Raw genomic sequence first — 23,978 nt, 5'->3', positions numbered from 1 at the left:
ATCCTGGTGTATTTTTCCCCTCCAAATAGAAATCCTGTGATTATCAGTAGAAAGTACCAGTAAGAAGATTACCCAGAGGGTCAGAGATCAGGAAGCATTCTCAGGACCCATCAAGGAGCCTAAGAACAGTGGGCTCTAGGAGTCTCGTGGAAAGCTTGAACGATGTCTGTCACCTATTGAAAGAAAAGACTTAAGAAAAGTAGACTTACTCTGTACACGTCTCCCTGGGATCTTACTTACGGGCTCAGAGGAACTGCCTAGAACAAACATGTGGAGAATGCCCCGTGATTGTACTTGGTTCCATTATTCCCCTGCAGTGGCAAGAGTGACCTGCAGAAGCTGTGCTTTCTGGGTCATCTCTACAGTCTTGTGAGTATTGCCTGGAAACTAGAGAAGGGAAATAGAGCCAGACCACCCCCCAGATTCCTTCCCAAATCTATTGGATTGGGTCACTTGACACTGCCCTTTTTATAGGTCCAAAATTATCAAATGTTAACCATTTCGTATAGTCCAACCAAAAAGTATGATCCTGATACCATAAGTGAAAAGGTATGGATGGAGGGAGATTCTTGTTGGTTTAAAGTTGGATCAGTTGGTAGAAGTCTGGAACCAAATATTAAGGCCTCTCGATTCTGTGAGCCAGAGCCAAGGCATTTTTGTTCCCGACTCTATTTGAATAGTATCTTGGATGAGAAAATGCCAACATCATCTATTTATTACCTTCCATGCTTAGATTATCTGAAAAGAAAGGAAAAGACCTTTAAAGCTGGAGTGATTGTCTAGACAGTCCTAAAATAGCTGCTCCCAGGTGCAAAGGAAGCAGTAAAATGCAGACAAAGCATGAGGATCCTTTGCCAAAAATACGGTGTTTGAACTTTCATAAGCTCCCTGTAAATTCCAAAGGAGAAAATGGCCAGGAGACTAAATCCCAATAATTACGATCATTAGTTACTTTAATTTACCACCATTTGCTTCACACAGAGGCATTCTCTGCAAGCTAAATTAAATGAAATATATTTTTTCGAGATAATCATTTGGATAATTCAGAGCTAAAAGTCCCAGCTAAGATATTTAGCTGACTGAAACACCTGTGCAAGCTTTAATTTAAAATATGCAGAAAATTGACTGCATTTTCACTTCACTGTGGGGGTATTGTAATAAAAAACAAGGTGGTTTATGTAATTCCCCACAAAGTCATATTACATTGTATAGCATGGGTGTAGGTAATAAAATTGCATTGAATCAAAAATGCATTTCTGGCGAAACAAGCCATGGTGTGGTCATACCACAGAATACAATTTGATCATAAAAAGGAATGAACTATTGATACACACAACAACTTGGATGGATCTCAAGGACATTATGCTGAGTGAATAAAGCTCGTCAAAAAAAGCTGCATGCCGTATGATTCCATTTATATAACATTCTTGAAATGACAAAATTATAGAAATGGAAAGCAGATTAGTGGTTGCCAGATTTAAGAAGGTGTTAGGTTGAGAGGGAGGTGAGAGTAGCTATAAAGGGGCAGCATGAGGGATCCTTGTGACAATGGAATGTTCTGTGTCTTGACTGTTGTGATAGTCCCATAAATCTACACATGTGATAGAATTGCATAGAATTACACACACACACACACACACATTCACACACACAAATGAATGCATGCAAGGTTGGTGAAATCCGAGTAAAGTGATTGGTGGTATCAGTGTCCGTTTCCTGGCTGTGACATTGTACTACGGTTACACAAGATGGTCTCTCTGGGGGAGGCTGGGTGACAGGTATGGGAGAGCTCTCTGTATTAGTTCTTTTTTTTTTTTTTTAAGATTTTATTTATTTGACAGAGAGAGAGAGACAGCGACAGAGGGAACACAAGCAGGGGCAGAGGGAGAGGGAGAAGCAGACTCCCCGCTGAGCAGGGAGACCGATGCGGGGCTCGAACCCAGGACCCTGGGCAGAGGCTTAATGACTGAGCCACCCAGGTGCCCCTCTCTGTATTATTTCTTACAGCTGAATAGGAATCTACAATTATCTCAAAATAAAAATTTAATTTAAAAAATGTATTTTCTCAAAATTGTTGAAATTCGGTCTAACTCTGGATATTAATGTTGGAAGAAAGTCTTCTTTAGGTATACAGTCCACTAGATATCAGATAGAGGACCCTCTGATATCACCAGCAAGCCAAAACCACACATATACCAGTGGGTGGGGTTTCTGCACTGTGGACAAGGGAATGCATGCACCCTTTAGAACATTTTAGTTTGCTTTGTGTTTGTTTGCATCATTAAAATTTGCAAATGAAGGTGAATGTATGCATATATCTCTACGATTCATCAGCATTCAAATACAGGAATAAACCAGATGTCATGGGGAGGCCCTGTAATGGGAAGTACACGAAACAACTGGAAAGTTTGAGTTTATTCAGACAAGGCATATTTCTAGGGGACAGATCTAAAAGGAGCTTGTTAATGAAAAGAGTGGTAGCAGAAAGGGCCACCAAGTACGAGCAATGGTTCTTCTGAGAACACATTCGCTAAACCTTTAAAATCTGTTAAAGGGACTGAAATGAATAGACTGGAATGAGAGGTAAACACATCATTTGGAAATAGACTTGGGTACTTTGTTCTCATTGGTTTAGCAATATGCTCAATTTTGTTTGTTGTTATACATAGCTTCACAGTTAGTCTTAAAGTAAACCGTAGCCAGATATGTCTCTGATTTCTCTGTAATCAGTTCCATTTGCGCAGGGAAGTCCAATCAACAAATAGTTATCAGCTATGTTACCCATGACAACCTTGGGTGAGGTGGCATAGCGGGATTAGACAAAAGTGCTTCTCTGTGATGGCCTCAGATCTTCAAACCAATAAAGTAGAAGAATAACACGTGGTAAATCAATTGCAGATACGTAGCATTTGAATTCGCATGGATAGTTTGGTTAGTGGGCCTGATTAAATAGCTTTACTTTGCAGCTCAAAGAGCCTTGTATTCACTCTGCCTGCCTGTCTTCATCACAGTTTTGTCATTAAGAGCATAAGCAGTTGGCTCCTTTCTTTTACTTATTTTATTTAACAATCTCTTCTAAAATGCTGACCATGTGCTAGAAACCATTCTAAGAGCTTCATAAATATTAGTGCATTTTAATTCTCCAAGCAAACCTAGCTTATTTGCAGTTTGCAAATGAGGAAGCCTAGGCACAGAAAGGCTAAGGAAGTTGCCCACAGTCACACAGCCAGTCAAGTATGATTCCCTTTTAGGATTTACCTCTTGACACCAATCTCTATGATCAAGCCATTAGTATGTGTTCTGCTAGAGTCCTAGGAGGGCCTAATGAAGCTGATTGAGAAAGGAGAGGAGAGGCATCCTTCTGATATGCCGTGTCTATTCATTCCCTCATTCAACTTCATTCCTTCATTTGGTTCTTCCTCAAATGTTTTTTAAATGCCAGCCGGGGTCAGAGCATTATGATGGGCGATGCAGACAAAAATATGATTTTGGTTCTCATAGAATTTACATGCTATGTGGGAGATGAGACTTGTTACACAAGTTTTTTTGGATGAAAGGCCTTTGGGGGCAAATGTTCTGACAGTGGCCCGGATAAAATGTCTATAAAATGTCTAGCGGGGAGCAGATAAAGCAAAGATTGTCTTCAGCTGGGGAAGGAAGGGAGCATCATCAGAGTTGGCCTGGAAGAAATGGCACTCGAGCGGATCTCCAGAAGAGGCAGCGAGCGTGTTGGTATGCGGGAGGGAAATTCAGCTTGCTGGTCTCCTAGGGACACGTTCCTGAAAGGGAGTGTAAGCGCTAGGATTGGAGACTCTGGTAGTGGCAGAGGGGAGGTGAGGAAGGGAGGATAGGGAAGTCTAAGGAAAATGGGGACTACACTGAGGGGTAGGTTGAGGCCAGCATGGTGGGATCAGCCCGTGTGGGTTGTGCGAAGCCCTGAGGAGTTGCCGGTTGTCCTTTTACAGTATGGGGAGCTGTTGAAAGTGTCTAGGCAGTGGAGTGGCATCAGGAGACTTCTGCTGGCAGTGAACAGGAGGGCTTCGAGGAGGAGAGGCTTCAGGTGGGGAGACCATCCTGTCGCATGAGTCCAAGCAGAAGCGTATGAGGGGTTCATCAAACATGAAACGTAGAATCACCACACGACCCAGCAGTCCAGCTCCCAGGTGCACACTCCAAAGAAGCAATTCTACTCCTAGGTATATGTTTCAAAAGAATTGAAAACAGGTGTTCAAAAAAAAAAAAACTACTTGTATGCGAGTGTTCATTGCAGCTCTAGCCACCATAGCCAGAAAGTGGAAACAACCCAGGTATCCATCCACAGATGAATGGGTAAACAAAATGCCGTCTGTCTTTACCGTGGATTATTGTTTGGCCGTAGAAAGGAAAGAAGCACTGATTCATGCTACAGCAGGGGTGAATCCCTAAAACGTTAGGTCACATAATGTGTGATTCCATTTATAGGAACCATCCAGAATAGGCAGATCCATAGAGACAAAAAGATACATGAGTGATTTTCAGGGGTTGGAGGGAGGGAGATTGGGGAGACACTACTTAGTGGCTCCTGGCTTTCCTTTAGGGATGATAAAAGTGTTTTAGAGCTAGACAGAGGGGGTGGTTGCACAACACTGTGAGTATCCTGAATGCCATTGAACAATACACTTACAAATGACTGGTTTTATATTACGTGAATTTCACCTCCATAAGAAACAAAACAAAACCGAAAAGCCTCTGTGGGCCTGGGCCAAGGCAAGGATGTGGGAATGGAGGGGAATAAGGGAGAGGTCTGAGAAGCCCCTCAGGAGAATTGGCCAGTTTCGTGGAGGCGATAGGGGAGAGATCCTGAAGTTTCTAGCCCGAGTGCCGAGATGAATGGTGACACCATTTGCCACGTGACTCACATGATTAACCAAATCTATTCTCTTCACTTTGACTCTGCCACTTCCTAGCTCTGGGTCTATGGGCAAGTTTGTGCATCCTTCTGCCTGTAAAGTGGAAACAGTGGTGGTGTCGTCATGATCAAGTGAGTGAACATATCTGGAGCCTAGAGCTCAGTGCCTGGCACACAGGAGACCCTCAATTAATATTTGTGAAATGCCTAAAGGACCACGTCTATTTGTTTTTCAACATAATACCGTTTTTCGTAGAGATGCCAAGAGGGTAGTCGCCATGTCTTCTGGAATTCTAAGACACGTGCGTATCTCATTATCCTTGACAAATTTGCTGGGTTCCCCTAGGATTCTGAGGCAGCATGGTGGAGTGCCCTGGGGGCTTAGAATTGTGTTTACAGCAGTGGCTGGCCCATAGGAAGTGCTAAAGAATTGTTAGCTTTTGTTGTTGTCATTGGGGTGGTGGTGGTGGTTATAAACTGATGGCCAGAGTCCGCTTGGGAATGTACTTTAACACAGACACAACCCTCAGGCACCTGGTCTTGGAAGGAGCTGGGATAGATAACAGAAATAAGGGTTAGCTAGTTGGACTATTTAATTACTAATCAATTCATTAAAACACCTGTCAATGTCCATACTTAATTTCAGGTAGGTGAGGGGGAAAATGGCTTCAGTTTTCCAATTTGTCATTCTTCCTAGCTAAACAAACAGCTGATGATGATAAGAATGTTAGATTATTGAATACTCAAGGCAGACTTGTGAAATATTGAAAAATGACTACTCCAACGTTAATCCATAAAATCCTGACCATCATGGAGAAAACTAATGAATCATTCCCCTGACATCAGCTCCAGGAACTTCCTGTAATGCTCTCCTAACCCCCGTGTCAGCCTTGCCCCCTGTTCTTGTGTAGGTGTAGCGGGATTAGTTGAATTACAAAGATGCTAGAGCATCTTTTTCCATTTAGAGGAAAAGCCCGTTTTTAACCCTTGGCTATTTTAGATTTTTTTTTTTTTTAATTTATTTGACAGAGAGAGAGACAGCGAGAGCAGGAACACAAGCAGGGGGAGTGGGAGAGGGAGAAGCAGGCTCCCCGCGGAGCAGGGAGCCCGATGTGGGACTCGATCCCAGGACCCCAGGATCATGACCTGAGCCGAAGGCAGGCGCTTAACGACTGAGCCACCCAGGCGCCCCAACCCTTGGCTATTTTAATGAGTTACCATAATGCCTCTGACTATCAAATTGATTGTCTTTCACAGAATTGGCCATTTTTAGCCTTGGGAGAATTTGATTAGAATATTCAGTTACTTGGTCTGAGGAACAACCCAGCTGTGAGTTAATGTTCTTTGGACTGAATGTGTTGAAAATTAAAATTAGAATTTTTGTACACCAAAGCCTCGGGTGACTTTTGGCGACTTCAGGGCACCAAAATAACTGGATTTGGAGCTAAGTTGTACTAAAAAGATTTTCTACTGCCTTCCACCCCATCCAGTCACCCCATCCAGTCTTATGCTGGTCCATGAAGTCATTGGGACGTGTTCCTATAAAATAGCTATACTACCACACGGAATAATGAGGCTCTGATGTTTGCGGATAAAGGTACAAGGTTTGGAAATGATTTTGGACAGTTTGTTATTCTTCCTTCAGTAAAATGAGAACATTATCACTAAGCTAATACCAAAACAACAGCATTCACAAAACAAAAGTGATTTTCTTTTGATGGAAGGGATTCAGTATAAACTGTCACTGAATGATGTTTGAATGGGTGTCACCTTAATTCATGTCCAGAGAAGCAGGCCAGGGGCTGACTAAATCAGCAATGGTTGGGTTGATGCTTTTGGCCATCCCTGTAAGGTGCTTTTCTAACAGAATAGATTAACCAAAGATTTGAGGTAACTTCTGCAGTCACAGAGCCCATTGCAAATGAAGATCCAGTCTTTTTGTTTTGATAAACACAGCCTATTTCCCTCTCTAGCCCAAGATTACACTCAAAAGCAGGTTGTGTTTGACTCAAAATTCTTAGGTACCATTGTGAAGTCAGGGTCAGATTCAATGACTCATATCTTTTTATCCCAGCACCTGCTTTCCTGGCACCTAGAGGGATTGGTAGGTAGTCACTAAATGAACTTATAATATCTATGTTTTGGTGCAGTGATGTTTCTTGCTTTTCTTTTGGTATCCAAATGCCTCTATACTCCCCAATAGTGGCCCTCTGGATTATGATACTCACTTGCTGTGCCCTTTCTAGAGGTGTTTACCATTTTCAAACTATTTGGTACTATGTAAAACATCCAGTAACATCAATTCTCTCCCAAACTTTTTAAAAAAGATTTATTTATTTAGAGAGAAAGAGCCTGTGAGGGAGGGGCAGAAGGAGAGGGAGAGAATCCCAAGCAGACTCCATGCTGAGCTCAGAGCCCGACACGGGGCTCGATCTCAGGACCCTGAGACCATGACCTGAGCCGAAATCAAGAGTCAGAAGCTTAGCCGACTGAGCCACCCAGATGCCCCTCTCCCAGTCTTTAAAAGGCTGAACTCAGTTTGGCCTTAAAACAAAAGAAGTGGATTACAGTCATGTTCTGTGGTGATACAACATAGTGATATATTTTGTCCTGGACTATTTGAAATTCAAGAGGAACTTTTGTTTTTCCTTTCAAGTCTTTGAATGGAATGTGTGAGCAAGATTTTCTTTCTTTCTTAGAAGGAGTGAATGCCACATGCCCTTTGCTTACCTCAGTTTCTCACTCCTTACCTATTCAGAAACTTGAGACCTGTCTCCTGAGATGTTGATGACCTGTAATCTAAAGAATACCATAGGCACTCAAGAAAAGTAAACACACAGGAAACATTTTTTTCCCTTCCTAGCATGAAGTTTTCTATTTTTCTTTCCTTTGGGTGGGATACAATACGAGTAATTTACACAGTGCTAGTCCCTAATGTAAAATTATAAAGTAATTTATATTTAGGAACATGGTTTTTTTTCTTTACTTATTGTGTATTTATTGTGTAATCAACAAATTATTTGTGTCAGGTCTATCCTGTGATTTAATCAAAGGGTCTACCATGGCATTTCTTTGTTGAATTAAAAAATGGTTTTATTTGGAAAAGATACTCTGACCCACTGAAGACAAATTGTAGTTGAAGTTGAACAAGTGTTTAGTTCACGATGAGGCATTTGCAGCTGTAAGCAATCATATTACTCTGCCATCATTTCAGTTTGGTGGAAAATTAAGATGTTTACTTAGGGCTGTTAAAAGTTTGATTTTAATAGCAATTCCCAAGCAGTACAGAATATCACTTACGGCTGACATCAGGGGGAAAAAAAGACAGTTATTAAAACTCTTTGCTTATGCTTTAGCTTGTATTGATTTTTATGATGTGGGTTTTTTTTGTTTTTTTTTTTTTTTTTAGCACGTCAAGTGAGTTGCGTTTTACAGGGAAGGCATTGCTTTGACTCAGTATCCAAGTACATACTTGTGGCTCATAGAAGATAGATTCAATTAGAGAATGACACTGCAAGGACTGCCCACTTGGGGCTGCTTCGACTGTCCCCTCAATCTTCCATTTTCTTTCCTGCTCCATAAGATGCCAACAATAATAGCAAGAGGGGATAGTTAAAATTCCACCTGCCATGGAAGGAGAAAAATCTCTTTGGTAAATATCACATGCTCCCCAAAAAGGGACTCTCATCACAGTATCTTGAATTAGGTGCTTCTTGCTTTGTTGCGCAGATTAAACCAGGGTTTCCCAGCCTCACACTATTATTGATTGACATTTGGGACCGATCTTTTTTTTTTACTGAAATGTAGCTGAGTAACATAGTGACAGTATTTTCTGAAAGAATAATTTATATGTACAGACTAACAAATATTTTTTTCTGACTTCTGCATTTAATTATATGAAATGTTTTTTGGTGATATGATAATATTATATTTAGTGATAAATGAATCATCTTTATGAGAAAATTACAAAAAGAAATGAGGAAGAAATGAACAATTTAGAAAAAAAGTATAGCTTTCATATTTTTCCCTTTATTATTGACGTAGGTGTGTTGTCACCACTTGCTCAAAAAACAAAACACATAGATACAGAGAACAGAGTGGTGGTTGTTGGGGGGTGGGAAGCTTCACATGGTGATGGACGTTAACTAGACTTATTGTGGTGATCATATGCAGTGTATACAAATATCAAATCATTACATTACATCGTACACTTGAAACTAATATAATGTTATATGTCAATTATACCTCAATAAAAAATTATTCTTAAAAACTTCCAGTAGGGGCGCCTGGGTGGCTCAGTCCGTTGAGTGTCTGACCCTTGATCTTAGCTCAGGTCCTGATCTCAGTGTTATGAGTTCAAGCCCCATGTTGGGCTCCACACTGGTGTGGAGCCTACTTAAAAAAAAAATTCCGATATTTCTTGTCAAATTTGAGTAATTCCTCTGCATTGCCACTGAATGTATTATAATTTTAGTAGTTACTGATAAGCATTTTGATCTCCAGATTTGTTATCATTAAACAATGTAATCACATATTTTTAAATAACTTAGCCAAAAAAAATGTGCATATTTTCTTTATTTGGAATATTAATTTCTCAGGTTAAAAAACTAAGTAGAGTCAATAGCCTTTGGCTTTAAATATACTTTCTCTTTTTTCATTTTACTAGCAAGTTCTACTAAGACAAAGTTTAAGGGCAAAAATCTCACTTAAATGGTTATTGTAATTGAGGATTTCTGTAATAATTTCACCAGGGAGGTTTTCCCCCCAGCTGATTACTGAGTAATTGATATTAACTATTAATAGTTATTTAAGATACATCTGATAACTAATGACAAAATCTTTAGAATTACAGGGTATATCATCCTCAGCAGTATTACTCTGAGATTCTCTCTTTAAACGGGGGAAACAGACTGTTTTCCTTCATCTAAAGTATAACAATAAGCAACACAGTTTCTATACAGTTTCCAATGCTAACACAGTCTGTGCTTCCATTTTGAAGAGAGCTTTATGTAAAACAGTGATAATATTTTGGTTTAAGCCCCAAATCACAAATTCGGGATGAGAATCCTTGGGCATTTTCATAAAATCATCAGAAGTATTTCAGTACATTTCTTCAAATGTTTATACCTAAGAAACAGTCACTCCAGATTTGTCAATCTGTTGTGATTAAATATGAAAATTTGTATACAGCACGTTGGCAAAATTCACAGAATGAGTTCTGCATGAATATAAGATTTTGGAGAGTTTTATAATATTTATGACATTAATTGATCAAATAAGCTTATGTAAACATGTGTTCCCATTGCTTTTCACTGGGGGGAATTTTGACCCCCAGGACGCTTTTGCCAATGTCTAGAGAAATTTTTGTTGTCGCAGTTGGGAGGGAATGGTTTGCTACTGGCATCTAGTGGGTGAAGACCGAGGATGCTGCTAAACATCCATCAGTGCCCAGGACAGTCCCCTCCAACAAAGAATATTCTGGCCCCAAATGTCAAGAATACCAAGGTTAAGGAACTCTGTACTACCCTCGATGATTCGTGAAAATGTCTTTCTTTATTCTCCAGTAATCTCTTGAGATGTCCCTCAGACCTGAGACACTTTGCGACTCTGCAGTTGGCATCAGTGTCTCGGTGGGCGTGCCAACTGTCCTACTCATGTATGTCCCATCACAGTACAAAGACAAGATAATCCCTTAATACGTCCCTTATCTCATTTTCCAGAGCTGTCATTTTAACTGCGGTTCCTTCATAATGATTTCTCAGTAAGATACGAGCAGCTTTGATATTTATGGTCAGTTTATATTAATGATGGGAGTCAAAAGTTTTACTCCATTCCTGTGACAAACGTTTTTGAATTTCTGATGCAAGCTTGTTTTGAATAACTGCTTTGTGTTTTATTGGGGCACAAGTTTGTTTTTAATAGGATTACATTTAATTTGAAAATGAGTGTGTGTGTATGTGTGTGTGTGTGAGAGAAAGAGACAGAGAGACAGAGAGAGGGATGGAGAGAAACAGAGAGGGATGGATAGAGACAGAGAGAGTGAGGGAGAGAGACAGAGAGGGAGGGAGGGAGAGAGATGGAGGGAGAGATCTGTTGAAGTTCTGGGAGCTAAGATTTGAGAACCAACAGATTTTTAAAATGCATTCTTTTTTCATTCATTCATTTTATTGCAAAGTTACTTGTGAGTAGCATTTATCTCGCTATTTTTATTTATAAAATATTACATTTCTTTAGAAAATATATTAATTTTGGAAAGTGTTTGCTTTTCCTGTCTTTTATACTGACTTTTACTTCAAAATACCATTTTGCAACTCAATTTGTGCCTAATCGAACATGTTTTTAAACAAATTGAAACTACAGGCCAATTGCTGCATCTAAATACTCTTAGAAACAGTCACCATTTCTCCTACTGCAATGCTTCCAATAAATTCCAATAAATTCTCTCCATAGCACAATCTGTGACAAATTACCTTTTATCAGACATATCTTTAGCACCAAAAACCAAAAACCCCACACCACTTACACGTATCTACAGCTGTAGATGCTAAAATGCAGATTTTTTTTTTTTTTTTTTTTACTACAGCCTAGGAGTTCTTCATTTGGTGACCTTTTAAAATGACAGCTTTATTTCAATGTTTTCTGACTATATCATTTATTCAGTGGCTATTTCCTGAAATATTTGCAATTTGGGGCATTTGGAATATTTAATGGAATGATATAAATTGGAATTATTTCACAAAATCTGAGGCTGTGTGCATACACATCCATCAGTCAATCAATCAAAATATCTATCTATCCATCCATCCATCCATCCATCCATCCATCGATATACTAAGGGAGAAAGAGATATTGTCTCTGAACTGGCCAAAGCACACATCTTCCTTTTCTCTTTTAGGGCACAAGTTTTGTCCCTATTCTTCCATCTCCCTTGTTCTCCCAACGTAAAAGACATCTGTGACAGGTCGCAGGTGGCCATCATTAATAATCATTTCAGTAGTGAAATCCATCATTCTTGGGATCATTCCCTCTCGTTGCACATTACCTCCTCGCTCCAGAAAGTCTTTGCTTTGGCCTCGTCTGTAAACATGCACCTCCCTTTTCAATGTCTGTCTGCATTTCACTTCCTGGAGAAGTAACCTTTTGTTTCTCAAGGATTTGAACAAATGGAATATGAAGTTTTTCCCGACTGCGCCAGCACAGAGTGACTTTTTTTTTCCCTCAGTCTTGCAACTGTTTACCCACTAAAATTAACAATTACATTTCCTTGTGTACATGTCTTGTCTCCCACTAATTGGTACCCGCTGAGGTCTGAGACTGCACAGCCCATATTCTTTTAACTTGACCCTGAGGAGATGCAGGCCTAGCTTTTATTTAGGTTAAGGTTGGCATCCGGGGAACTGTGTTCCCATTGCATGCTGCAAACATGAGCCATCATAACCCTTAAATCAAGCGCTGTCAAACGAACACAAGGAAGCAGGCCACAGAGCTGTCTCTGAGAAGCTTTGTTCTTCGAACCACACCTCGAATATAGCTAACAAGGTTGACATCCAGCAAAGCCAAAATTGACTTGAAGTAATGTGGTTGGTTTGGTACTGTAGACAATGACCGTAGACCTGAAAAAAAGAAGTTCCGAGAATAACATCTGCTTTTCTGTGTGATATTTTCTCGCCGTTGTTTAGAGAATTATAAATTGCTTTGTCAAGAGCTTGTTTACAAAAGCTTGGCCAATTTCAAAATGAAGCTGCCTTTGAGTCGTCCCTGTTTCATCTCACTATTTGGAAAAGAAACCTGAATTGTTAAAACGTAAATACATCAAGTTAAAAGCCAAAGGCAGTGAAAAGCAAGTCAAAGCAAGAAATGGACCACAATCGAACCATTCTCCTGGGAGGAAGAAGATACATGGCAATCATTTTTACATCTGACAATTTTGTTACTCAATTAAGTGGAAAGAATTGGAAAGCACCGTAATATCTGTTTTCTCTCATGTGTGATGCTACAGTTTATATTGACAACTGATGATAATGGAAATTAAAGTATGTGAGAGTAGCCATATGTTCCCTAAAACATAGATCGGTAATGAGATAGAGGTGAAGATGGAGGCATAAGTGTAGGCGACGCTTCTGGAAGTGTAGTCTCCACACCAGCGGCATCTGCAGCGCCTGGGAGCTTTTTAGAAATGCAGAACGTGGGCGCCTGGGTGGCTCAGATGGTTAAGCGTCTGCCTTCGGCTCAGGTCATGATCCCAGGGTCCTGGGATCGAGTCCCGCATCGGGCTCCCTGCTCCTTGGGAGCCTGCTTCTCCCTCTGCCTCTCTCTCTCTCTCTCTCTCTCTCCCTCTCTCTGTCTCTCATGAATAAATAAATAAAATTAAAAAAAAAAAAAGAAATGCAGAACGTGATGGGGATTAAGGAGGGCATGTGTTGTGATGAACACTGGGTGTTAAATGCAACTAATGAATCAAGGAACACTACATCAAAAACTAATGATGTACTATACAGTGGCTAACTGAACATAATAATAAAAAAATAAAAATATAATAATAATAAAAAGAAATGCAGGGGTGCCTGGGTGGGTCAGTTGGTTAAGCGTCTGCCTTCAGCTCAGGTCGTGATCCCAGGGTCCTGGGATTGAGCCCCGCATCAGGCTCCTTGCTCAGTAGGGAGTCTGCTTCTCCCCTCCCTCTCCCTCTGCTGTTTCCCCCACTTGTCTCTCTGGCTCTCTCTCTCTCTGTGTCAAATAAATAAATAAAATCTTTAAAAAAAAAAAAAAAAAAGGCAGATCGTGTGCCGGGTCAGAGATGTGCTGAATCAGAAACTCTGGGGATGAGGGTGGGCGAGTCTGTGTTTGAACAAGCCGTCCAGGGGATTCTGGTGCATGTTCGAGTTTGAGAACCACTGACCTGTAGATGGATGGATGGATATGGAAGTACAGTCACAGGTACGGATGTAGGTACAGACAGAGGAACAGGTGTAAATACAGACACAGATACAAACATAGATATCGATAGACAGGCCGAGGTGTGGCTATATATGTAAATACAGACATTTGGAATTGCCACCACAGGATTTCTGCAGGGGAGCAAATTATTTCTTTGTACTAGGGATCTGTTTGGGTAAAGCCTGTTCTTTTTCTAGGCAATGGCTCTGTGACTTACAAAGTGAGAAAAATCTGCATTTGTTGAACATTTCTCCATGCTGTTCATCTGGTGTGCGCCCTGTCGCGTCCGTCGCTGGGGCAGCTCCTTCTCTGAGAGCCTGGCTTGTTCCTCCCCCGCCTTTGCGCTCCTCGAGGCTGCTATCTGTGATTGGATCTGCAAGTGAATGGTAACAGAATTTCTAAGCCAGTGGTATCCTAAGCATCCGGTCTACTTTTCCGATTTCTTTTGTGCTTGTGTCTGCCCCTCCCGTCTTTGGTTTTGAGCATTATCTACCTTATTTTCAGCCAGCCATTCATATGAAGCACTGTTTACAGTGGGGATGAATTAGAAACAACATAAAGATGTGATAAAAGGGAGTTTTAAAATACATTATAGTAGATTTCAAAATAGTATGATACCATTTGGGAAGAAAATCTCAATATGCTAGAAAAATATTTGGGAGAATAGTCACGAAGACATAATCAGTGATTCTTGGATTATAGATTATTTTAATATTATTCATTTTGCTTATTTCTGTAGTTCTGATGTTTTTGGTTAGGAGCTTGCATTGCTTTTATAATAGGCAAAGGTAATATTATAAATTAACATACATAAAACAATAAAAATAATAAAAGGAAGGGATTATGATTTTATCTTCTTCTCCCCACTGCACCTTGATTTTAAGAGTCCATCAATTATGTCAGTTCTATTCGTTCATCAGTTTTCACATTAAAAAAATGACTGCTGGATGGTACAATTAAATGACAACTCTGCCCATGGAAATGACAGGAAGTCCACTCTAAATAGATCATTGATTTAGTCATTAAAACCATGTAGAATTCCTATTTAGGGAGAAGGGAATATTTAAGTGTACGTGGCCATAAGAAAATGTCTCCCTTTGCTTTTTACGCAAGATGTATGGTGACTTGTCATGCTCAGGAAGTGTTTTGAAGTGGATAATGGCGCTTTTCCTGATATTTGGAGTCATGTGGCTTAATCCTCTTTTGGAAGCCTTCCTTTGAAGATAAACATAGGCATTGGTTTTCGCTTAATTCTCCTTCCCTAAAATCCCTTTATGCTCTAAAATTCTACAGTTCCATAATGAGTGCGAATAAGCCGCAGTTAACAAATGGGAAAATGAGCCATTTTATTTTTGTCCTGCACATAAAACTGAACCCATAGGATCTTGCCCCAAGGTGGGACCTAGGTTATTTGTCCAAGCTCTAGGATGCCCCAGGATAAAGCTGTGTGCTATGTATGAACTGTGATGGTGGACCCCAGATCACTTTGATGCCCCTGGCAGATAATAACAGCAAAATCCACTTAAATCAGCTTAAATAATTGGGAATTACAGATAATCACAAGTATGGTGGGTTGCATCCCGCCACTCTGGATCTTTTTCCTGCCATTTTCTTCACTTTCTGTTCCTCGAAGCATCTCTAAGGCGGTATTGAGAGAACCTGCGGCAGTTGAGATGAAACTGACAACGTTTAGGCCAGTGGTTCCCAACTTGGGGCCATCCCCACCCCGCCCCCCACCACCAAGGGACACCCGGCGATGTCTGGAGACATTTTTGTTTGTCACAACTGAAGCGCGGCTACTGGCATCTAGTGGGGAGCGACCTGAGTCACTACTCAACATCCTGCAGCACACAGGACAGTCCCCCACAACAGAGAGTGACCCAATCCAGAATGTCGGTAGTGCTGAGGTTGAGAAACGCCAGCATACAGGAAGAAAATGTTTGCTTTTCCTGCGTCTCTTGCTTACATTCAAACAAACATTTTGCAGAAGCCCCCAGCCACCTTTCCCTCAAGTGCCTCTGGCTGTAAGGAAGGCCGATGGCTTTAGGCCTGGGTTCCAGAATCAGTCATGGGCAGGAGGGGGCGGTATCCCCAAGATCAGCTCGCTCAGCCCCAAACTATGTGGGAATGGCCACTCTGTACACTGTCCATGTGAACAATCAATGTACATCACGGATTGGTACTATTGTGTTATGAGGAAGAAAGTGTAATTCAGGCCTCATTAAGAATCCTGGGAGCTGCTAAGGAATAAACACATTCTCCATAGCAATTCAAGTTCTCACTGTGGGATTTGGGGAAGTTCTTCTGCACCTGTATTTTTTTTTTTTCTGGGTCATCTGCATGAATACCTTTTTAAGAAAAAGATACAACTGGAAGTGACTCATTGACAATCCAGAGCTTGTTTCAAGAAATTGTCTTTACTGAGGAGAAGTGACTATTTTAGAGACGGTTTTGTAAAACCAATCTCTATACTGAATCATTTAGCAGTTTTATTATTTTTACAGTTTTATTTACATAAGAAATCTCTACACCTAACGTGGGGCTCGAACTCACAGCCCTGAGATCAAGAGTCAGATGTGCTTCTGACTGAGCCAGCCAGGCACCCCAGCAATTTTATTATTAATTGAGGTGAGAGATGATGTTAGTCTGGACAAGGAGGGAACAGTGGAAATGAGGAGAAGAGGTCAGATTCAGGCACGCTTTGAAGATAGAGCCAACAGGCCTTACTAATGGATTGGCTGTGGAGTATGATATGGAGTCAGAGGGAACAAGGAGTCAAGGTTTTGGCCTGAGTCACTGGAAGGATGAACTTGCCATTGACTTAGCTGGGGAAGACCAGAGAGGAGCAGGTTGGGAGGAAGTTGAAGAACTCATGGAATTCAGGAAAAAACAGCCACTTTCGTCATTTGAGCAAGCCAGGAAGCTCTTCCTGCCTTCAATTTTAATTTTCTTAACACTATCCACTTATAGCCTAAAACATAGTCAAGTTACAGGCTAAAGCACTTACCTTACTATTCTATTTATCTGGCCAAATGGTTCATCCTTCCCCTCCAAGGGGAGAAATGTCTGTTTCTTTCTTTCCAGGTGTATATGCAGGCTCTGAAAGATATTTACCAGAGATGACTTATTTTACCAAAAACGGCTACTGATAATCTGCATTTATGGGCCCTTAGTGAGCTTAATATCAATTAATAGTGTATGTTTTTCCTTTAGGTGAAACGTTATCTTGGATTTCTCAGAATTAAACCACACATTTAGAGAGCGGACACTGGATCTCTGTGATATATTTTTCTAAAATAATACATATAGTCTAGATAGAAGTAATAGCTCTCAAATTTTATTTGCATGACAATTTCCTGGAAAGTTTCTTAAAAATGCAGATTCCTGAGCCCCCGAAGGCCGACTGTGGTCAGTTCAGGACTGGACTCCAACTGGTCCATGTCATCCATTACACATCATTATCTGATTACAGGGCCCAAGAACCACAAGCTTTCCAGGAGCCCACACAAATGTCTGCAAGCTGAAAAGGAAATTATTGGCTCCCAAGGCAGTTATGCAAATGCTTACCTATACATCTAAAAGCACAGTATGTATCAATTTCATTGTCAGTGAGTATTTCGAAACAATCTTATCTCACGTGAAAGCAATTTATAATATACATTTTTCTCTCTTAGTGAGTGTTCCTGAAATTATTACACTGATTACTTAAAAATCACAACCAAACAAGAATTCTAGGAGTTACTCATTGCCAAATCATGTCAACATCAAAATTATAAAAATTCTTTAGAAAACTAGGTGATGGGCCTCAAAGGTGTTTAAATTGACACAGAATCCGTGGGACTCTACTTTTGATTAAAAAAAAAAAAAAGCATCCTCAGGTGAATCTGATTCTGATCCTGCACTCACACTTGGAGAACCTAAGGTCTAGGTGGATGTTTCATATCACCAAAGCATTCTTGCCTGCAGCCTGTCGTTTATCAGATTTTCTCAGCATCTACTATGTGCAGGCATTATGCCAGATGCTAGAAATACAGTGGTAAACAATATTTATCATTGTGCAACTTCCAGGCCAGTGAGAGAGACAGTGAAGAGACAAGTGGGCAAGCATATGAAAGCAAATACAAAGTCAGATAAATGCTGAGAAGAAAACCAGCAGGGTGTTGACATCAAGAAACCAGGAAACATGGACTTCAGACTGGGAAGCCTGGGGAAGGCTTTTCTGAGAGAGTGGGATTACAGAATAAAGAAGGAGGAGCCAGCCCTGGGAAGAGCAGGGAACAGCATGGGCAAAAATCCCTACATTGGACCAAGCTTGCCTTGTCCAAGAGTGTCAGGAGAACGGGAGGAAAGAGAGAGGCAGAGAGGGGAAGGAGGACGTTGGCCCAGACCCTTTGGCACAGGGAATTCCGATGCAGCTGGATTTTACTCTAGGTGCAGTGGAAGCGAAGTGACAGTCTTTGCTTGCTTGCTTGCTTGTTTGTTATTGGATAAAGCTTGGGTATGGCATGGTACTTTGTGTAGTGGCGCTCAGCTCGGAGCCAGGCTGCTTGAGTGTGAATTCCAGCTTTGCCTCTTAGAGGCAGAGTGACCTTGGACATGTTCCAACCTCTCTCTGCTCAATTCCTCACCTGCAGAGTGGAAGTAACATAAGGTAGTTTAGCATATTGAGTACATGATAAGCACTATGTACGTCTTAGTAAGGGAGATGTGTGTCTCGGATCATTCTGGTTTCCCCCTTGGACAATTCACTGGGCAAGGGCAAGAGCGGACACGGTTAGGTTGGTTAGGAGGCCGTTAAATTTGTTCAGGAGAAATAGGATGGAGGCTGGAGGGGGCTGATGAGAGCAGATTTGGAGAGGAGGGCTCAGATTCCTGATTTGTTTGGGGGGCAGAGTTGACAGAACCTGGCAATGGATTAAATGTGGGACATGAGGTGAAGGCAAGAATAAAGAAAAGCTGTTTGGTTTCTGGCTCAACGAATTGGGTGCATAAAAATCACCGTCACCAATCATCATCAATAGCAGCGGTGGCAACATTTATTGAGCGGGTGTGCGTGCCAGGCACTGAGATAAATGCTTTATAAACACCTCTTAAGATGTGGGAGGCTTAGGTACAAAGACATTTGCCAGAAGGGAAAGTCAAGAGTTCAGCACTGGATAAGTGAAGTTTGAGATGACCCTGAGATACCAGCTGGAAGGGTCAAGAAGGCAGTTAGATAGCCGACTCTATAAAACTCGGAGATGACTGGTTTGGAGATAATATTCACGAGTCATGAACTTTGCAGCGGAATTCGCCACAGTGTTCTTTTATGTAATGATTTGGGCTGTTTCAATAATGTTTTATTTCTTTTGGCCTAAGCCTTTTTTGAGCTCAAGGCTTGCTTCCTAACAACCTTCATGTCAATGGACTTTTAAGTCGATTCTCCATAGTGTAAAATAAAGTATCGCATGAACGTTTCTGACTCTGAAACAGAACTCTACTGACTCAACTTGTCAAATCTGAAGTTCACGTTCCCTGTGAAACATTTCCGAAGTCAAACTCAAAGACACTTTCGTTCAAGTTATAGTCTGAAGTCAACAGAATTATATTAATTCATATGGGTATAGAAAATCATGTATTTACAGTGTTCCAATTGACATTTAAATTGACATTTGAACAGTTTTTCCAGTCCCACACAGTTAGTGGCATAAGGTCTTGAGAAAGCATGAAACATTTGTTTATCAGCCTCATATTTTGTCAGGCTTGCCAAACACAGTTCATTTTCCATAGAAATTCACAAACCTGAGCAGTGGCCAAATTGTCAGAGTCGCTGAATGTAAGCCAGTGAATAAAATTGTTAAACCCTTTGATTTCCCCCCACTTTTTTCCCTTAAAAAGTAACATAGCGTGTGCCTCTGGGTTTTATTATTTGACATCTACTACCCACAGCACCCAAGTGTGTTTGAGAAAAAAGCCTGTATGAACATTCCAGCACAGAGAGAACACAGGCGGGGTCTTTTGGGAACATTCACTTGCAGCCTCGCTTACCCTCCAGTGGGAGAGACTATTCCTTCATAAAACAAGAAAGATTTTTTTTTAACTCAGTGACCACTGTGGTATTCTCTTGATTGAATCGCTTCCTTTGTTGGCATCACCTGCTAATTTCATTTTTACTTGTAATAGTGAAAATGCACGATAGCGCCCAGAGGCAATACCCGTATTTTTAAAAGGCTAAAAAAAAAAAGGATCCTTTCCCTTCAAAAAAGGTGAAGGATAACAACTAACTACTGAATTTCAGCTATGAGGAAGTCACCGAGCTGTGAGGCCCACTGTGTGTAAGTCACATGGAATCTATTTGGGGAGGGCAGCCACATGGGACAAGCCACTGGAGGGTAAGCGAGGCTGCAAAGGAATGGTCCCAAAAGACCCTGCCTGTGTTCGCTCTGTGCTGTAAGTTCAAAAGGACTCTCACAAATGGGGACCACGGGCGTGCTGGAAAGGGAGTCACCACTCGGGAGTGAAGGTGTCAGGGAGGAGCGAGGCTAAACCACAAAGCTGGAGCAGGATTCTTGTCATCACTGGCCTAGAAATGAAGTTGAGGAGAAGGGTCCCGATGTGCCGGGGGCCAGCATTTGTCACTCCCTGCTTGCTGGAAGCCCTCTCTCCCCATGACCCCTGCCAAGCCACGCTGGTGAATCGGTAGGAGTAATGGTGGCCTCAGAAGAGCCCAGTGTAACTGGGGAATGAGAGCTAGTGTTTCATTTTTAATGTAACGGTTTTGTTGAGATATAATTCACATGCCATTTAATTCAGTCACTTGAAGTGTATAACTTAATAGTATAGTCATAGAGTTGTACGACCATCACCACAATCAATTTTAGAACAGTTTCATCACCCCAGAAAGAAACCCTGCACCCCTTAGTCATTACCACCGGTGATCTTCCCACCCCCCACAACTCTTGGCAACCACTCATCTTTTGCCACTCTATGGATTTGCCTGTTCATGGAATCATACAATATGTGGCCTTTTGTGACTGCTTTCTTTCCTTTAGCATACTGTTTTCAAGGGTCAGCCATGTTGTAACATGTACCGGGACTTCATTCCTTTTTATGGCTGAATAGTATTCCATTGTGTGGATTCGCCACATTTTGTTTAGCCATTCATCAATTGATGGACATTTGGGTTACTTCCACCTTTGGCTATCATGAATAATGCTGCTGTGAACATGTTTGTATCCAAGTTTTGTGTGAACATCTATCTTCATTTCTCTTGGGGATCCAGGTAGCCGTGGAATTGCTGGAGCATATGGTAACTTCTGGTTAAAATATTTTGAGAAACCGCCAAACTGTTTTCCAAAGCATTTTACATTCTCACCAGCAAGGTAGAAGAGTTCTAATTTCTCTATGTCCTTGCCAACATTTCTTTGACCTATCCTAGTGAGTGTGAATAGCTATCTTGTTGTGGTTTTGATTTGCATTTCCCTGGTTTCCCTGGTGGCTGATGATGTCAAGAATTTTCTTTTTTTTAGAGAGAGAGAGCAGGGAGAGGGGCAGTGGGAGAGGGAGAGAGTATCCCCAGCAGGCTCCATGCCCAGTGTGGAGCTGGACACCAGGCCGGATCTCACAACCCTGAGAACATGACCCCAGCCAAAATCAAGAGTCGGATGCCCAACCGACTGAGCCACCCAGGCACCTCCTCAGGAATCTTTTCATATGCTTATTGGCCATTTGTAGATGATCATCCGAGAAATGTCCATTCAGAGCCTTTGCCCACTTTTAAATCAGGTTGTCTTTTTATTATTGAATTGTAAGAGTCCTTTAGGTATCTGGATACAAGTCCCCTATCACGTTTGTGAATTTGCACTTCATTTAAATGAGTTGTTGCCTCCAACATGCCTGTTGTATCTCTACCACTTACTGTAAACTGACATCGCTCTATGTAACCATTTACCTCCACTTCCTAACTTTCAGATTCTAACCCCCTGTAAGTGCTTGGTGCCTCTCCGCCTTGTGTGCTGAAGGAGGCCTTTCGGAGCTGACAGCTCCCCAGGGTGTCTGAGTCAGAGGATCGCAGTGACCCCAGGCCTTCTCCCTCCCAGGGCCTCTAGCTGCGCATTCCAGCCAGGGAGCCTGCCTGCCTGACTCCTCTGGCTCTTTCAGCAGGCTCCCTGTCTCCAGCCTCCTTCTCCGTTCCCACCCTGGCCGGGGGCTCTGTTCGGAGAGGATGGGGGGTCAGTTCTGCTTGGAGCTGCTCCTGCTGCTAAGGTGTAAGGACCCTGGAGAGGTAAGAAGACACAGTACGTGCATTTCAGGCTCTGTGCCTTGTACCTCCTGCTTCAGGCGAGGCAGACGTGAAAGACTTCGTGGGGCTCATGATCCTGGAGCAGTGGTGGGGGCAGGTGGACACAAGCAAGAGTGAGAGAGCGAGCTTTGGAGGGATTCGCTCAGCTTGCTCCAGCACTTGAGTCTCTTTCAAGTTCAAAGTTCAGATGGTTCAAATGACACTTTCAGTGCCTCTGCCTGTTGCTTTAGGAGAAGGTTCAGGGCCTTTGAGCCAGGGTGACTGGAATGTTACGTATCATTGCCAAGACACTCATGTTTTTATTGCAAGCTTAGAGCAAATCTCAGTAAGGACCCGTCATTTCTTCTGCACCTTTCCTTTGGGCTATTTTTTCAGGACTTTGAAGTCGATGCATACTGACGTATGCTGTCATTGCATAGGTCTTGGTGGCCTCCTAGTGCGGTGTTTTTCTGTGACAGGGAAGGAAACTGAGGGTGAGCGTGGATCAGGTTGTGTGTGGCAGGGTCAGCTGGCTAGTCTGTGACAGAAATGAGACTAAACAGCATTGCTTTGTAGCCTCTTTCTGGGTCTGGTTTATTGGATACTGTATAGTGACGGACATTTGGGACGAGGGCGAATGTTGTCCTTCCCCTCACTATGATAAAGGAGCAGGGTTCGATGACATTGGCAAGCAATATGCGTACTGATGTGAAACCACAAAATGTGGTCGGCCTCTTCCCTTGTGGCCACTCCGTGCAGCAAAGACAGATGATGTTTTCAGAAAATCGGAAAACCTTGGTTTTGCTGCCTGCAGCGTCTGGTACAAGTCTTTTTATTTTTTTTCTTAATGCTTCCAATTTTTCATGATTTCAGAGAAAGAACCTCAAAATCCATCTTTTCTTATTATTAGCTTAGAATATTACCAAAGTGTTTACAGAGCTTAGGTACTTGCTGGTTTCGGATAGCTCCAAGTAGAAGTTTCTTTGAATCCTTCCTAAAGGAACAGACATTAAACGTTGCTTTATTTGGTGTGTTTAAAAAAAAAAAACACCTTGCCACAGATTGCCAATGTATTACCTTAGACTATGTGCACATGCCACTCTATGTATAAAGTAATGTAAACTTATATTAGTTATTTAATTTGTTAAAAACCAGGTTGCTTTTGGAGAAAAATTACTGCTCTAGATCACCGTCATTTACAGTGTGTCGAATGATTCCATTTTGAAGGAGGGCCAAGAATATTGTGGTTCTGATTATTTCCAGTAATAGCAACTAGAAAATAAATCAGCTCAGTTTGCAGTGATTGCAGGTTCCTGGGTACCTATCACTGTTCCTCGGGAACCTTTGTGTTCTCTTTGTGGGAAAATGAGCCACCAGGGCACTAAATCTCCCTGTTCTCCAACTGTCTTTGTAAATCCCACTGATAGCAACTGCACATTTAAGCAGTGTTCAGTAAGTGCTTTCAAAATCCACCACTGTCTTTATTTTTTTATTTTTATTTTTATTTTTAAAGGGTTTTATGTATTTATTTGAGAGAGAGAGAGTGTGTGCCCGAGCGGGAGGAGGGGCAGAGGGAGAAGCAGACTCCCCGCTGAGCGGGAGCCCGATTCGGGGCTCGATCCCAGGACCCCGGGATCATGACCTGAGCCGAAGGCACTCGCCTAACCGACTGAGCCACCCAGGCGCGCCTCACCAGTGTCTTTAAAAAGAAAAAGATTTGGACGTTGCTCTGTTGTGCCTAGCTTGAGATTAAGAAAAAAATCACTTGTGGAAACCAGGTTGAGCCCAAGTTCCACATCCAGGGTGCAGATGGGGCTTTGGCACGGCTCCGAGCCTGCGTTTGTTCTTGCCCGCGGCTGTGCGCAGTCGCCAGCATCTCCTCCTCCAGCGGTG

General features: G+C 41.8%; 1 protein-coding gene across 7 annotated transcripts in view; it reads left to right on the top strand.

Moving 5' to 3' along the window:
- The window catches only part of ARHGAP6 (Rho GTPase activating protein 6), a 474,622-nt gene that overhangs the window by 315,017 nt on the left and 135,627 nt on the right, over nucleotides 1-23,978 (top strand). The window contains exon 1 of one of the 7 annotated variants that reach the window (XM_064573730.1): nucleotides 21,480-22,088. The exons of the other annotated variants lie outside the window; for them this stretch is intronic. Within the exon in view, the coding sequence (XP_064429800.1) occupies nucleotides 22,029-22,088 (60 nt within the window). The 5' untranslated portion in view covers nucleotides 21,480-22,028. Of the gene's footprint in view, nucleotides 1-21,479; nucleotides 22,089-23,978 lie in introns of those variants that run through there. 7 annotated transcript variants of the gene reach the window in all.

The sequence above is a fragment of the Mirounga angustirostris genome, unplaced genomic scaffold (genome assembly GCF_029215605.1).
Source record: "Mirounga angustirostris isolate CCGP_5_RB_7025 unplaced genomic scaffold, mMirAng1.0.hap1 SCAF_11, whole genome shotgun sequence".
NCBI lineage: Eukaryota > Metazoa > Chordata > Mammalia > Carnivora > Phocidae > Mirounga > Mirounga angustirostris.
This window is presented reverse-complemented; position numbering and strand designations above follow the sequence as displayed.